We start from the raw sequence: 13,934 nt of genomic DNA, 5'->3' as shown, positions 1-13,934 counted from the left end.
TCTGGTCCGCTTGCCAATGTCGGAGCCAGATCAGTCGACGGGAAGTTATGTTAGAACCGAGGGCCCTGGAGGCAAATTTGGTGGCATTGAGGGACGCGTCAGCGGCATACTGGGAGGCCGCGATTATTTTTGACACGTCCTGGTGGAGACGGATGTCTCCCGCCGGGAGCTTGTTTAGGAGCTCGCGCAGCCAGATCACAGAGGCCCTATTAAAAAAAGAAGCGGAAGAAGAGGCCCTGATGGCCCAGGCAGCCGCCAGATGGGTCTTGTGGCACGCCTTTTCCGCCTTCTTGTCCTCCGCCTTAAGGCCTTCCAGGAGGTCGGCCGGTAGCGAGGAGTTGGAAGTGAGCGCAGCGATGGGCGGGTCGACAGTGGGAAGGGCCAGAAGGTCCTCCAACACTGGCTCCATAGTATAAAGCTTCCTATCTACCCCACTGGGAGAGGATTGCGTGGCTGGCTGAGCCCACTGGCGCTGGATTAAGTCGAGGAACAGCCCCGGGACCGGAACCAGCTCTTGCTGGGGCGCTGGCACATCAAACATGACCGCATTGGGATTAGCCGGAGGGGCATCATCCGCCGGCGCGGTCGGCTTGGGCTTGATCCCCACCCTGGTGGCAGCCTTGACCTTGTGAAGGACCGATTTAAAAAGGCTGGGCTTGAAGAGACCCGCAAAGGCGGGCGCTTCGGGGGGAAGGTCCTCGTCGTCCGAGAGGCCTAGCACCTCCGGGTCAGGGTCCTCAATGGCAGAGGCCTCGCTGACCACCGAGGATTCCAGGGAAGGATGGCGAGCACGCTTGCTTGGGGGCGGAGCTGCCTGATCGGGTTTGGGACCCCTAGGGGCCGCTGCGGTAGGACTTTTAAATTTCATGGCCTCCGTGATGCCCTTGGCAATGGCGCGGGCCATTAGCTCCTGCATGCGGGGCGATAACTCCTCAGAGTCAGAATCGGGATCCAAGCCCTCTACTAGGGGGGGTGAAGCCTCACCCTGCATATCGTCTATGCTAGCATCCCCAGGGGGAGGAACCTGTTCACAGGCCCAAGAAGGGACCGGGGAAGCCGGCTCTGCAAATGACCTATTAGGGGATAGGTCCTGGGATTCCACCTCCTCGGCGAGGACCGACTGGAGATCTTCCCGGGAGGGAGGGGCTCCTGAAAGGGACTGCACCCTGTCTGCCTGGCGTCTGGCCTTCTCGAATTGCTTGTCAAGGGCCCGCTGGCGCCTTTCAGCATCCTTGGCCTCAGCTACCGAAGGGGTTCTGGAACGCTGTTTCCCAGAGCTACCCCCACCACTCTTGCCCGCACCCCCACTCCCCGAAGAGGAGGAACCCTTGCTAGGGGCCTGCGAGGGGCTCGGCCTAGCGTCTTGGGAATCGGGAGGACTGGGCAGGTCCATAGTCAATGACCACACAAGATGGAGCAAGGCTATGATAAGGCAGAAGGATAGATATAGACTGGGTGCTGTAATGGGAAAACAAAACGAAATGATCGTTAAAATTGCCATATATACAATTAATCGAATCAATACTATGAAATCATCCCATGTTTCACACCAGTCGGAGGCCCAGGGGTAGGATTGGGGCCTGCACCGAGGTGCAAGGCTCCGCAGGAGAAGCAGGGAGGAGAATGACTATAGAAAAAATCTTTAGGCCTGCGCTTACTTAAGGCCTCCTCCCTGAGCCGGTATGATGACCGTTGGAATGGCACAGGAACCAGCGCCGCTCGCAAAAATAGACAAAGGGCGAAGGTGGCGATCCTAGCCCGAGAAACCCTTGCTAGGCCCTGCCACCTCCAGCGGCCTCCTGACAACGAGGCTGATGCAAAATGGCGGCCATGGCTGGGCGCGCTATATTCGCGCCTAAAAATGGCCGCCGCAACAGCGTGGGGCTAAGGGAGAGCGAGGGGCGAACGCGCCTCGCAATGGCGACGATCGCCCACTCCTCCCTGCGGCAGAGGTCCTCTAGCAGGCCGGGGAGCGAAAAAAACTTCGACGAAAATAACAAACGAGGGGCCTGGGGACTTAGGAACCTCGCCGCTGCAGCCGCGCCGTTTTAAACGACAAGCGGCAGGCCTCCGAAGCCGTCCCAAGAGGATCGGCTGAGGGGCACCCCCCACCACCTTCCAGCTTACCTCCTGGCCTTCAAGTGCAGATTGTACTGAAGAAAATCGCAGAATTTAAGAGAGAAACGTCTCACGAGGTTGGAGGAATAGTAGAGAAAAACTTTAAACGCAATTTGAGAGTCCAAGCCAAAAAAGGATCAATTTAGCTCAGAGCTCTAACTAAATACGTCCAAACGGGCTGACTGAGGAAGAATTCTGGGGGATTGAGCACACCAGGAGGAGGTGTGGCTTAAGGAAAAATAGTTCCTCAGTCCTAAGGGCAAGCAGACTGAATTAACCCATTGCTTGGACTCTCCAAGCGGTGTACAGGAAAATAGTCTGCTTAAATAAACTGGTGAAGGTGGGCTTATCAGGGACAGCAGATTCATCTCCTGAGAAATCAGGCTCAGGGTTGGGGAGGATATCTTCCTCCCAGGCAGAATCCTCACTGTCCAGCGAGGAGTGGGGAGAGGCAGGCTGCAGGGCCTGCGCAACCTCCTTGGGAGGGGCCAGGGCCTAAATGTGATGGGTCTTGCATAGGCGCTTGCCTCACTGGTGCATCCCGCTCTCAATGCCCTGAGAAATGGCCCTGGCAATAACATCCTGCATTTCCACAGAAAGGTCCGGGCCCCGATCCTCAACAGGTTGACACCTATGGGGGGGTTGATCTAGGGGTAATTGTGGGGCCAAATGACTCAAGGGGGTCGGAACCCCCTCTTCTTCAGATGGGCACTCAAACAGGTCTGCATGGTCAACCATAGAGGGCCCGGACGAGCCAGAGGAAACTGCCAAGGCCAGGGAGGCCTGAGGGGAGAAATCCTGCCCTTCCCCTTCGCTCTCAGAAATGGGCGGCCATTGCCCTGGTCTGGGGTCTGGTCAGGAGTCCCTGGCAGGAGACTGATTAGAGGCTTGGGCCTGCTGTTGGGCCTTATGGAATTGTTTCTCCAAGGCCTTTTGGCGCCGAAGGGCATCCTTATCTAGGCCTGGCCCCAGCTGCCTATCTTGCCTGGTGTAAGGCTTGCTGGCTTTTAGAGCCTCCTCGGTTGCCTTGCTAGCCTGCCTGGGGGCCACCCTGCTGGTAGTGGGGCTAGTCTGGATACTTTCCCCAGGACCCTCTTCCGCCATTCCGGCTATCTGGGTTACTGTAAGGGGCTAGGAGCTCTTGACTCACCACCCTAGCGACCCTGGAACCAAGCCCTAGAGCTCTTGAGGTGGAGACACTGAAGATGGCAGCCAGATGAATGTGGTGGTTGTTGGCGTAAGATAGTGCGAGTCACTCACTCCCAGCACCGCCGCAGATCAAAAGACCATGAGTCTGACCACTGAGGCCAAGGAAGAACTCGAGCCACAGGGAAGCTACCCCAAACAAAGACTCTGCTGGGGTTCCAGACAAGCAGTCTGATGTGGCAATCTGCTGAGAGCAGGGCAGACAGAATGGCACTGGCAGGCAAAAAATGCGGGGGAAAACATGAAAACAAAATGGTGGCTGCACCAAAAAAGGCAATCCAAAATGGCCACCAGAAGCAAATAAACAGCCTGCCGAGACTCTGTGCTAGCAGCCGGCTTCCCCCAGCGAGCACAGACTGCAGCAGCGAAAACCTCTGCAGGGAAAACGATTGCGTGCGTGGAAAAACCAGCATGATCGGGTGGGCGTCAGAACTCCGAACCCCTGCTTGAACCGGCAGTTGCCGCAACCTCTGCAGCGCCTGAGCAAGCCCGGGACACTATGAGAGCCGAGAATGGCGAGATAGGAGAGAAAAATCAAGAAAGGGTACCTCTCCTCGCTCCTGCTCTTCCAGAGGAATAAATAACTGCAAAAAAGGGGAATTGGAGAGTCCAAGCAATCTGCCAAGAACTGGAGAGAAACTAAAACGCGTCCACTGGGCTTTGACTGAATTGAAAATCTGGCAAGTCAAGGCACCACCAGAGGCGTGGCTAAAGTTTCAATTTAGTCCTGGGCAGATTGGCTGAGTTTAATCCATGCTTGGACTCTCCAAGCAGTGTACTGGAAAACAATACAATTCTGGGAAAAGATGCAGTTGCTTTAAAAAATAGTTAACAGACATTATACAAGTGCCCCTCCAGGCTACAAAATACTTTTTCTATTTGAATGTAAAATGCTGTATAGCCTTTCTGTTCTACCACTTTCAAGAGGTTTGAGTCAACACATCTGGTATATTATGCCAAAGAATAACGTACTCCATGTTGTCCACAGTATTGGGTTGATATAAAATGTATGGAAACCCGCCCCATTCTATCTCCTTTGGATAAATTTAATAAATATTTTTCAAAAAGTATCTAGAAATGTGGAAAAGACAAATCAGCATCACTGATACATCCAAATACAACAGGTGAGAGAAAAAGAGAGAGAGAGAAATCGAGTCTATTTTGCTAAGCATTTATACAAAGATGTACCTACAGTGGAGATAGACCAGGGAATATTCTCCTAAGGCATGTTCCAATATGTGCCAACACTTCATGCACATCTTCAGATGAAGTTAATTTCATAGAAATGTTGCACTTTTCAGTTTCTATAATCAGCTGCATAAAAAATGGGGGAGACATGAGGTAACCCTTTATATAATCTTTATATAATCCTTAAAAATTACAAATATATCAATAGTGAATAACTAAAACAGTGCATTCAAAATCAGTTAGAATCTATGTTCATCTGTCTGAAAGAAGGAAGGAAGGACTGCTGATGCAATACACAGGCAGCTATATGATCTATTTTCTGCCTCACTCTAACCATGGAAAAACTGCAGTTTAAAAGCTCCTGATATTAGGATGTAAAAATATTTGAATAAATGGGTTATAGTAAGCTCTCCGATTTACACATTCTGTAAGTGACTTTTCCAACAACCAGCATCACTGTTATCTCTGAATCTTTTTTTACAACAGCAGGATATCACAAAGGATCTCTGCATTTATATGCTTATTAGCCCTGTGCAGTAGCTTGGATTTGATTCCAAAAAAGAGGCTTTGGAACATACATGAGTATGAACTGAGCATCTGTCTGCTGCTCTTTAAAGCAGCTCTTCCCCCCCCCGCCCCTGGAATCACATGATGGATCTCTCAGCTGTCATGTAAAAGGTTTAGCTGCTTTACAGATTCGCAGACAGATATGATATTTATGCTTCTGGTGCACAGCCATAGTGCTGGGCGTCTGTGAAGGAATGGAGATTGGTACAGAAACCCATCTCTATATATTTGAAAGAGGAAAATGCTCACAGATCAACAATGCTGATACTTTGAAAATGGAATGAAATGGGAAAGGGTGCAATTAACTCAGGACAACAGAAAATATAGAAATCTGTCCCAAACTTCAGAATCGCCTCCCACTCCTAAAGGAGATGGAAGAGGAAAAGCTTCCCTATGAAGTAAATATTTCAGTAATACCCCTTCTGAATTTAAGAAAAAGTTGGAAGTAATTTGAGCTTATAGATATCTCCAACTAACGTCCATTAAAAGTGTGAGATCATATCATCACAACACTGCAATATCAGCTTAAACCAGGGGTCTCCAAACTTGGCAACTTTAAGACTTGTGGACTTCAACTCCCATGGCTGGCTGGGGAAATCTGACAGGAATTCTGGCAGTTGAAGTCCACAAGTCTCAAAGTTGCCAAATGTGGAGACTCCTGACTGAAACACAAAGATATTACTTGATATCTTCTATTGATTAACTTCTTGCACTTTCTGCTTTTTAGTTGTGGTTTGTGAAACCCTTGTTTACCTAGCTCATATGTACAGTAATAGTAAGCCACAGACAGTTGTGATTCAGAATATTAAGAGGCTATCCAACTCAGTACTTCATTTTTCGGAGTATAAGATGCACCAGAGTATAAGACGCACCAAGATTTTGAAGAGGTAAATTTTAAAAAAGTTTTTGCACTCTGCAGACCTCCCAAACCCTCTTCAAGTCTCATTTTTTTGTGAAAAATGGGGCATGTGAAGAGTTTGAGAGGCCTGCAAAGTGCTCGGGGAGGGGGGGGGGCAAAAATGAGCAAAAACCGGCCCATTTTTCACCAAAAAATGTGCATCTTATATTCCAAAAAATACGGTAAATTAAGAATTTATGGAAGCCTGAGGTTTGGGCACAAAAACATTCTTAAATATTATATCCCAATCATGTTTTTTAGTAAGAAAAACATTTGTAGAAGATGCACATGCAGAAAATAAGCCCTAGATAAACCAAATATAAAACCATGGGCTGTTTAAAGAAAGTTTTAGAAACTGCAGAATGGACTTCTGCTGCCTTTCTCTCTTTTTAATTATCATATAATATTTTTTATGTTTTATATTTATGGCATTTTTAATACCTTATCTGAACATGGAGACTACAACTACGCTCAAATTGGCCCTTGTTTTTTTGTTACGAAGGGAAACATTACTTTTGGTATAACCCAAACCTAATTTGTTATATCTATACTGCAGAAATATGCAACTTAACTTCCTATGAACATTCCATTCAACATAATCCATATGATTTCTTTCATATCACTAATTCAGTTCATCTGAAGGATAACACTGTGTAGAAGAACCATCAAGCTGATTAAAATATTCTTGGGATTATGCAATTCTGTGTCATTTGTAACTAAATATTCACCTGGCCTGGTTTATTGCAAGTGATTCCTTGGATTTCCAAGTAGCTGAAAGTTAATTCTAGCTGCAATTCAGAGAGAATAGAAAATTATTTTGAGATATCAAAACATGGATTAAAATACATGTTAAACAAAGATTAACTATTGATCATATAACCTACATATAATTTACAGTAATGGTTTGCTCCTTGAGCATCATTCACTTGAATGGCATAAAACATACACAAAACACAACCCAGGGTTAACAGGGAAGAGGCAACAGAGATAATTTAAAATATATACATTTTAGACCCTGCATAAATGTATACTCTGTTCTACTACAATCTGTTTTGTTCACTATCAAGCTTCATCTTCCAGATAAGAATGAACCACTTAGGCAAGTTCAAAAGAAAGCCAAGAAAAGTATTAGTTAATGAAGAAGGGACACCATAATCAAAGAATTTCAGCAACTGATATGACTCAAGAATAACCCATCATCTGAGATCTCTTACATTGGGTTATCTTTGCTGTTTAATGTAACAGACTATTTTGTTCCCCTCTTTTCAGCATGCTTGCCCTTCTGATTTGTCTTAATTTTATTTCCCCTGACAGCACAAATGGAAAATGGTAGGCAACTTCGTGTTTTTCATCAAATCAACAGTGTCCTTGCCTAATCAGAAAAGAAAAAGGAAAAATAACCTTCAGCTGGCAGTGAAAAACAAAAATACAGATGAAAAGGCAGAGTCTGTAGTATTAACTTGCAATGCTTTTGGCCTTGGGCTTATGACTGCAAACAATAAAATATACAGGTAGTCCTCAACTTACGACCATAACTGAGCCCAATTTTTTGATTCCCAAGTGGGACATTTGTTAAGTGAATTTTGCCTAATTTATGACTTTTCTTGCCACAGTTGTTAAGTGAATCATTGCAGTTGTTAAATTAGCAACAACTAAGTTGTTGTTAATTGTTAACTAACAATTTAACAATAAGTTAAGTGAATCTGGTTTCCCCACTGACTCCGCTGGTCAGAAGGTCACAAAAGGTGTATCGTGACCTGTATTCCCTGTATTTCATAAAAGGTGACAGTACAATGGTCATAAATGTAAGTTAGTTCCCAAGCATCTTAATTTTAATCACGTCACCATGGGGATTATGCAACAATCATAAGTGTGAAAAACAGTCATAAATCACTTTTTTCAGTTCTGTTGTAACGTTGAATGGTCACTAAATGAACTGTTGTAAGTTGAGGACTACCTGTACTTCAGCAAGTGCTAACTTCAAACAAGTGGCCACACTTCATGTAAAGAGTAAGCTTATTTAGTGATTTGAATTAATTTGTATGCCACCAATTTATAGCAGGTAACATAAGTAAGTATATAAAACAAAGGACATGCTAGAATAGACAGAGTGGAAACCTCTAATATTGAAAAACAGGAAAACATTCACTGCATAAAAAAGAAAAACAAAGAGGCCAATCTACTGGACAAGTAAAAACAAGAGACAGAGATGATGATCTGCACAGCTGGAGCTCTGAAATATTTTTCAGGCTGCAGAGAAGAAATAGACTCTGGCAAAAGAAAAGAAGAAGCTGCCAAACATGAGATTACAATTAAATGAATGGCTGGTCTGAAAAAATATACTCAAATGGTGCTCTCATCAAAATGGAAGGTATCAAGTGGGGCAATACAAGATCCAGTCCTGTACAACATTTTTATTCATTGCCCAATGAACTAGAAGAATCGTTGATTCGATTTGCAGGTGACACAAAATTAAATGGCTGGAAAATAGAAATGAAATTGAAAACGTGACCAGAGAAAGAGCTCTGAAAAAAATTAACAGGAATAAATACAAAATTCCTTGCTTAGGAGAAAGAAATAAAATGCTCTGGACTGGAATTATGGTTAGGAAATCCTGGCTTAGTAATGAATGGTAGGTGGAAAAGATTTTGGAATGATGGTTATAATCAAGCTGAAAATGATTCACAGCAGTAATATGTGGCAGCAAAAAAAAAAGGTTGGAACTTCAGAAATAAACAAGAAGAGTAAAAGTTCTACTTTATTTTGCAGAGTTCAGATCTAGATAAGGGAAACAAGGATTACTGGGGACTAAAAACAAAGTCATATGAAAAGAGATTGAAGGAATTTGGAATGTTTAATCTTCAGAAGAGAAGTTGTGGAAATATAACACCATTATTCAATTATTATTTCAATAACCGAAAGAATACACAAAGAAGGTCAAGACCTGTTGCTTAAATTTCCATCATGAAAATTAAATTTAAGAAACAAGGCAGCAGATTCCAGTGGAAGTGCTGTTACTGTTGTTCTAACAACACTTTTGATTCTGAAATCAATTACATAGGGCAGTGATGGTGAACATTTTTCGTACCTGCGTGCCAGTCTGTGTGCTGGAAATGGCACGCAAAACCATCCCGTGAGGAATGTGTGGCCTTGCTGGCTTTTGTGTGCGCGGGAGCGCTGAAACCTGGAAGAGCAGCATTCCATCGTGCATGTGCACACCGGCACCCAGATTTACAGTTTCCAGCATGGGCACGAGCCCGAGAAAAAGCTGGCTGTTGCGCATGTGTGTGATGGAAACCTGGAAATTCGGATGCTGGTGCGTGCATATGTCCCGGAACGTTACTTCAGGGGAGCCAGCAAGGGCGCACATCCCGCGCAGGATGGCTCTGTGTGCCGTTTCCGGCACACATGCCATAGGTTTGCTACCACAGACATAGGAAGATACGACCTGGGGTCGACCTATGACCACAATTGAGCCCAAAATTCTTAATAAGTGAGATAATAATAATAATAATAAACTTTAATTTATAAACCGCACCCTTTCCTAAACAGGACTCGGGGCGGTGTACAGTCATATTAAAACAGTATATAAATACACAATATGGGCATACTTAAATATACAAATAGGTAAACAGAGGAGGTAGGATGTGGACTGTACAATATTTAAATTAAAATACAAATAAACATTAAAATACCCTTAAAATACCCTTAAAAACTACCCAATAAGATGTTTGCCAGGAGGTTGAATGGGACTATAAATCAGTTAAGCCAGCTAATTGGAACAGGTGGGTCTTAAGCTTCTGTCGGAAGGAGCGGAGGTGGGTGGTAGTTCTAAGATGGTTGTTAAGTGAATTTTGCACCCTTTTATGACCTTTCTTCCCACAGTTACGTGAATCACTGTAGTTGTTAAGTTAGTAACCCGGTTGTCAAGTGAATCTGGCTTCCCCATTGAGTTCGCTTGTCAGAAGGTCGCAAAAAATGATCACATGATCCCAGGACACTGCAACTGTTATAAATATGAGTCAGTTGCCAAGCATCTGAATTTTAATCATGTCACCATGGAGATGCTACAATGGTCATAAGTGTGAAAAATGGTCGTAAGTCACCTTTTTCAGTGTTGTTGTAACTTCAAAAGGTCACACTAAATGAACTGTGGTAAGTCAAGGACTATTGTAATAAGATCCTCCTTACTGAATGCATTTGAAGGGACAACCCACTAATTCAAAACATTCACACCTTTGACTCTTTAACAAGGAGAAATTCTTCGGTATCGGAATAAAAATTTGCTGCAGGTTATTTTTTAAAGGTTATTCTCTGTTAATTATGGTTTTCTATGACGCTCAGTAATTGTCCCTACCCCCCCCTTGATTCACTACTTTACAGATTTTAAATTTCAAAATATATTTTTAAAGCTCAGTATATCCTATTTCCCGATGTGGCGCGTTTAATTTGGCATGTTTGCCACAATTTAAGCTTTGGTAATGTTACTGCACTACAGCTGATTCTGACTAATGTTTCTATATATGGTGCATATAATTAAGAAAGTGCCACTCCTATTTTATTTTTTTAGTCTTTCTCAAGTAGTTGTTGCCAAAGCGAAAAGAGAGACTTATACCAGCATCACGTTAGCCAGAATCCATAGACTGCTAGAGTGCATTGATCATGTGATCAACCTGATGGTTTTTTACCATCAGTTTTTGTGGCAGTCTTTAAGTGAACTCCATGGTCGTTAAGCGAATCAGTGGTTTACTATGGGCGCAGTTTGGCTGAAAACTAGAATTGCCAATTTTTGGAAAAACTATCATAAAACATGGTCAGATGACTCTGGGATGCTGCAAATGACTGTAAATGCAGCTGTGTTACCAAGCATCCAAAATTCAGTTATGTGACTGCAAAGGAGGCCTGTCCATCTGAACTTCAAAGCCGGGTCATAAGTTCCAGTTGTAACTTCAAACAGTCACTAAGTGATCAGCTGTAAGTCGAGGAATATTTGTATATAGCAAACTGCACAACATTCCTTTAGACCACTTATTTTCAAGTTGTAAGTAAAACCAATTCTAGAAAAGTGAGAGGTCAACAATGTTGCAGGTCAACCTACACATCTTCCCTTACTCCCACTGCTAAAAAATACATCCCTGACAAATTCTATAATGAATTGCCATTACTATCTCCTGTTATGGGAATACGGAGCAGAATGAGGCTAGAAGGATATTGGCAAACTCTCAGTCTTCATAGTGAAAATGGCAATAAGACTGGACCAGGAAATAATACTAATGAAATCTGCATTGTGCCCTAATTCAGACCTACTGAAGTCTGACAAGACAGAGACACTGACAGTCTCTAGCCAGCAGAATCAAAATTATCTCAGAAATGGTTTCTTTCATGTCCTGTAGAACAACACAGCTCCAAAATCCACTGCAGAAGATTATTTGAAAGAATTTTGCTTGGATGAAGTCTGTCAACTCTGAATACCACCATGGTGGCCATTATAAAGAGAAGCTCTATTATAACCTATGTCTCAAGAATTCTGCAGAGACATAACGCTAATTAGTGAACCTACTTAACATATTGATATATGTAAATGAACAAAAGGGTTATTTTACTTAAGAATCAAGCAAGAGATAATCCAGCCATGTGATCTGAAATAGTCTTTACATAAATTTTTATACTACTATTTGTTAATTGTCCCAGAAGGCTACTATACTATGTTTGTTTAATGGAATGTAGTAAGGAGGTGGATTCCCAGGAGGGACGGAAGAGTTAAGTGGAAACTTAAGTCTCAGGCAACTCAGTCTCAATCTTATGTGTGAGAGAAAGAGGATGAAGACAGAGCCTCCCTAATAGTTCACAGAGTATAATTTAGATGCAGATAGCAGAGTCTGGAAAGATTTTGTTTTTAGGTCTTAAACAATAAAGAACTCAGTTTGGAAGAATCACCATGTGTCAATCTTGCTTCATATTATCAACAATTTAGAGCTTAAAAAACATTGTGAAGTTAAATTATCTTTCGGACACATAGATACCGTCACAAAATTTCATATTCAACAGGAAGAAAAAGTAAACTGTGCCCCTATGTCTTCCAGAAGATTGCATAAATTTGTTCCAATTGTAACACTTTAAACAACTTAGAAAAAAAGGAAACAGCATTTTCTCCTAAATGTATTCTATTAACTATTCTCAACCACCTTATTATATTCTGAGACTAAGATCAGTGTATTAGCTTAAAAGTAAGTGAACTGTGCTAGATTATAGGGGAAAAAGTGATGAAATTCAGTCTTACCTTGGTAGGAATACGGGAAGTTAACAGAAAGGCCCGACACGATGTTAGCACCTGCCAAAAAAAAAAAAAAGCAAATGTTTACCTTTAGAAAAAAACATATATATTCAGAAATGTTTTCATGCTATAATTTCTTAATTTCTATATAAATCTATAATAGTTTTGTAGCTCTATTTATATTCCCTTAGCATCCACTGAATGTAAACAAATAGTCCGCATAAAATTATAGAATTGGAAGAATTTACTTTGTGAAAACAGTTTGTAGTGATTCTTCTAAGAGGACTATCATAGAGCAGGTTCACACTCAAGTTATGAACAATTACAGTACCCCCTACTTACAAATCAGAATATGAAACCAGGTTGATTCTTTTCTGCTCTGGGATCTTAGTTTACATATAGTGTGCGTGTATGCTAGTGGGCATAGGTACCTGGATTTTAGTGGAAGGAAGGTTTAAAGTTCAACCATCCCTGCTGGCTGGCATAATTTTGTACTTTGCACAGAATGAAAAACAGGTAAATCTGCATGAAGCATTTCTTCTCTACTTTATTTTTTGATAGATGTTAAGTTACTTATATTAGTAGCTGGAGCAATGGGGTTGTGCAGTGAGCCAGAACAGAGAGTTATAATTGATTGATTGGAGATTGCTGGCTCCTGTGTGAGGCAATCTGCATGGTGATTGGTTGCTATGGGTGTGGAGGGGGAGTTTCCCTTTCCCCCCCACCTTTTTTCTTTTGTGTGCCCTGTATGCTCTGTGATTCACTTCATGATGCTCCTGTTTGCCTGACTATCTTGTTTGCTGTAAATAGAGATGTAAACAGAGATGTTTGCTGTAAATAGAGATATATTTATTTATATAAAACTACAAGTTTATGTCAGAGTCTTTGACTTCATTTGGATACCTGCTGTGCAAATTCCCTGACAGTAGATGTTAGTAGCCTGATGGTGTTAGAGCAGAGGGAATCTTTCCTATGTACACTTTAGCCACAAAAATTACAGAACCAATAGAGGAGCTATTGTTGCATAGTAAATGGCCATATAATTTTCAAGGCTTCTAGAGATGCTACTTCTCAGATAACCTATGTAAAATTCATAACATATGTAAAAACCTATGTAAAGTTCAGCTCTAGGTAAGAGATGGGATTGCAGTTACTATACTGATCTTCTTATGTTGCAGCTTCATTTCCTGAACTGCTCAATGCCATGGTTAGGCTGACAGTGGAGTTCCCCAAACTTACAGTACTGGGAGACAAATAGTTTTGTGAACATCATTGTAACCAAGTACCTGAGCCAAGTCACCAAGGGTTTAACACAGGGGTATCAAAACTTGAGAACTTTAAGACTTGTGGACTTCAACTCCTAGAATTCCCCAGCCAGCCATGCTCTTAAAGTTCTCAAGTTTGGACACCCCTGGTCTAACATAAAGTGTGGGCCACGTGTTGAATTTGGTTTTTTATTATGGGGCAGTGATGAAATGATCCGAGGTATATTTAGATTAAAATTTAACTATTGAAAAGTGGAATTTTCCTTTCTCATCCGACTTTAACCCCAAGGAAATAATTAATTTTATTCTTGGGGGTGATGAATGTTACACAACTCTATGTTTCATTCACAAGGTCACATCACTGTAAAGTTTGAAAACCCCAACCTAAACCAAAGGATGCCATCAGAATTATTATCCT

At 42.6% G+C, this 13,934-nt stretch overlaps 1 protein-coding gene across 2 annotated transcripts in view; it reads right to left on the bottom strand.

The window, feature by feature from the left end:
• The window catches only part of CARMIL1 (capping protein regulator and myosin 1 linker 1), a 162,444-nt gene that overhangs the window by 87,306 nt on the left and 61,204 nt on the right, over nt 1-13,934 (bottom strand). For both annotated transcript variants that reach the window (XM_081950267.1, XM_081950268.1), the window contains exons 3-5: nt 12,258-12,308; nt 6,706-6,765; nt 4,517-4,638 (exon numbers count right to left, since the gene is read on the bottom strand). In XM_081950267.1, coding sequence (XP_081806393.1) covers nt 4,517-4,638; nt 6,706-6,765; nt 12,258-12,308 — 233 coding nt within the window. The remainder of the gene's footprint in view (nt 1-4,516; nt 4,639-6,705; nt 6,766-12,257; nt 12,309-13,934) is intronic.

This window comes from Natrix helvetica, assembly GCF_964273705.1.
Source record: "Natrix helvetica genome assembly, chromosome: 4".
NCBI classification, from domain to species: domain Eukaryota; kingdom Metazoa; phylum Chordata; class Lepidosauria; order Squamata; family Natricidae; genus Natrix; species Natrix helvetica.
This window is presented reverse-complemented; position numbering and strand designations above follow the sequence as displayed.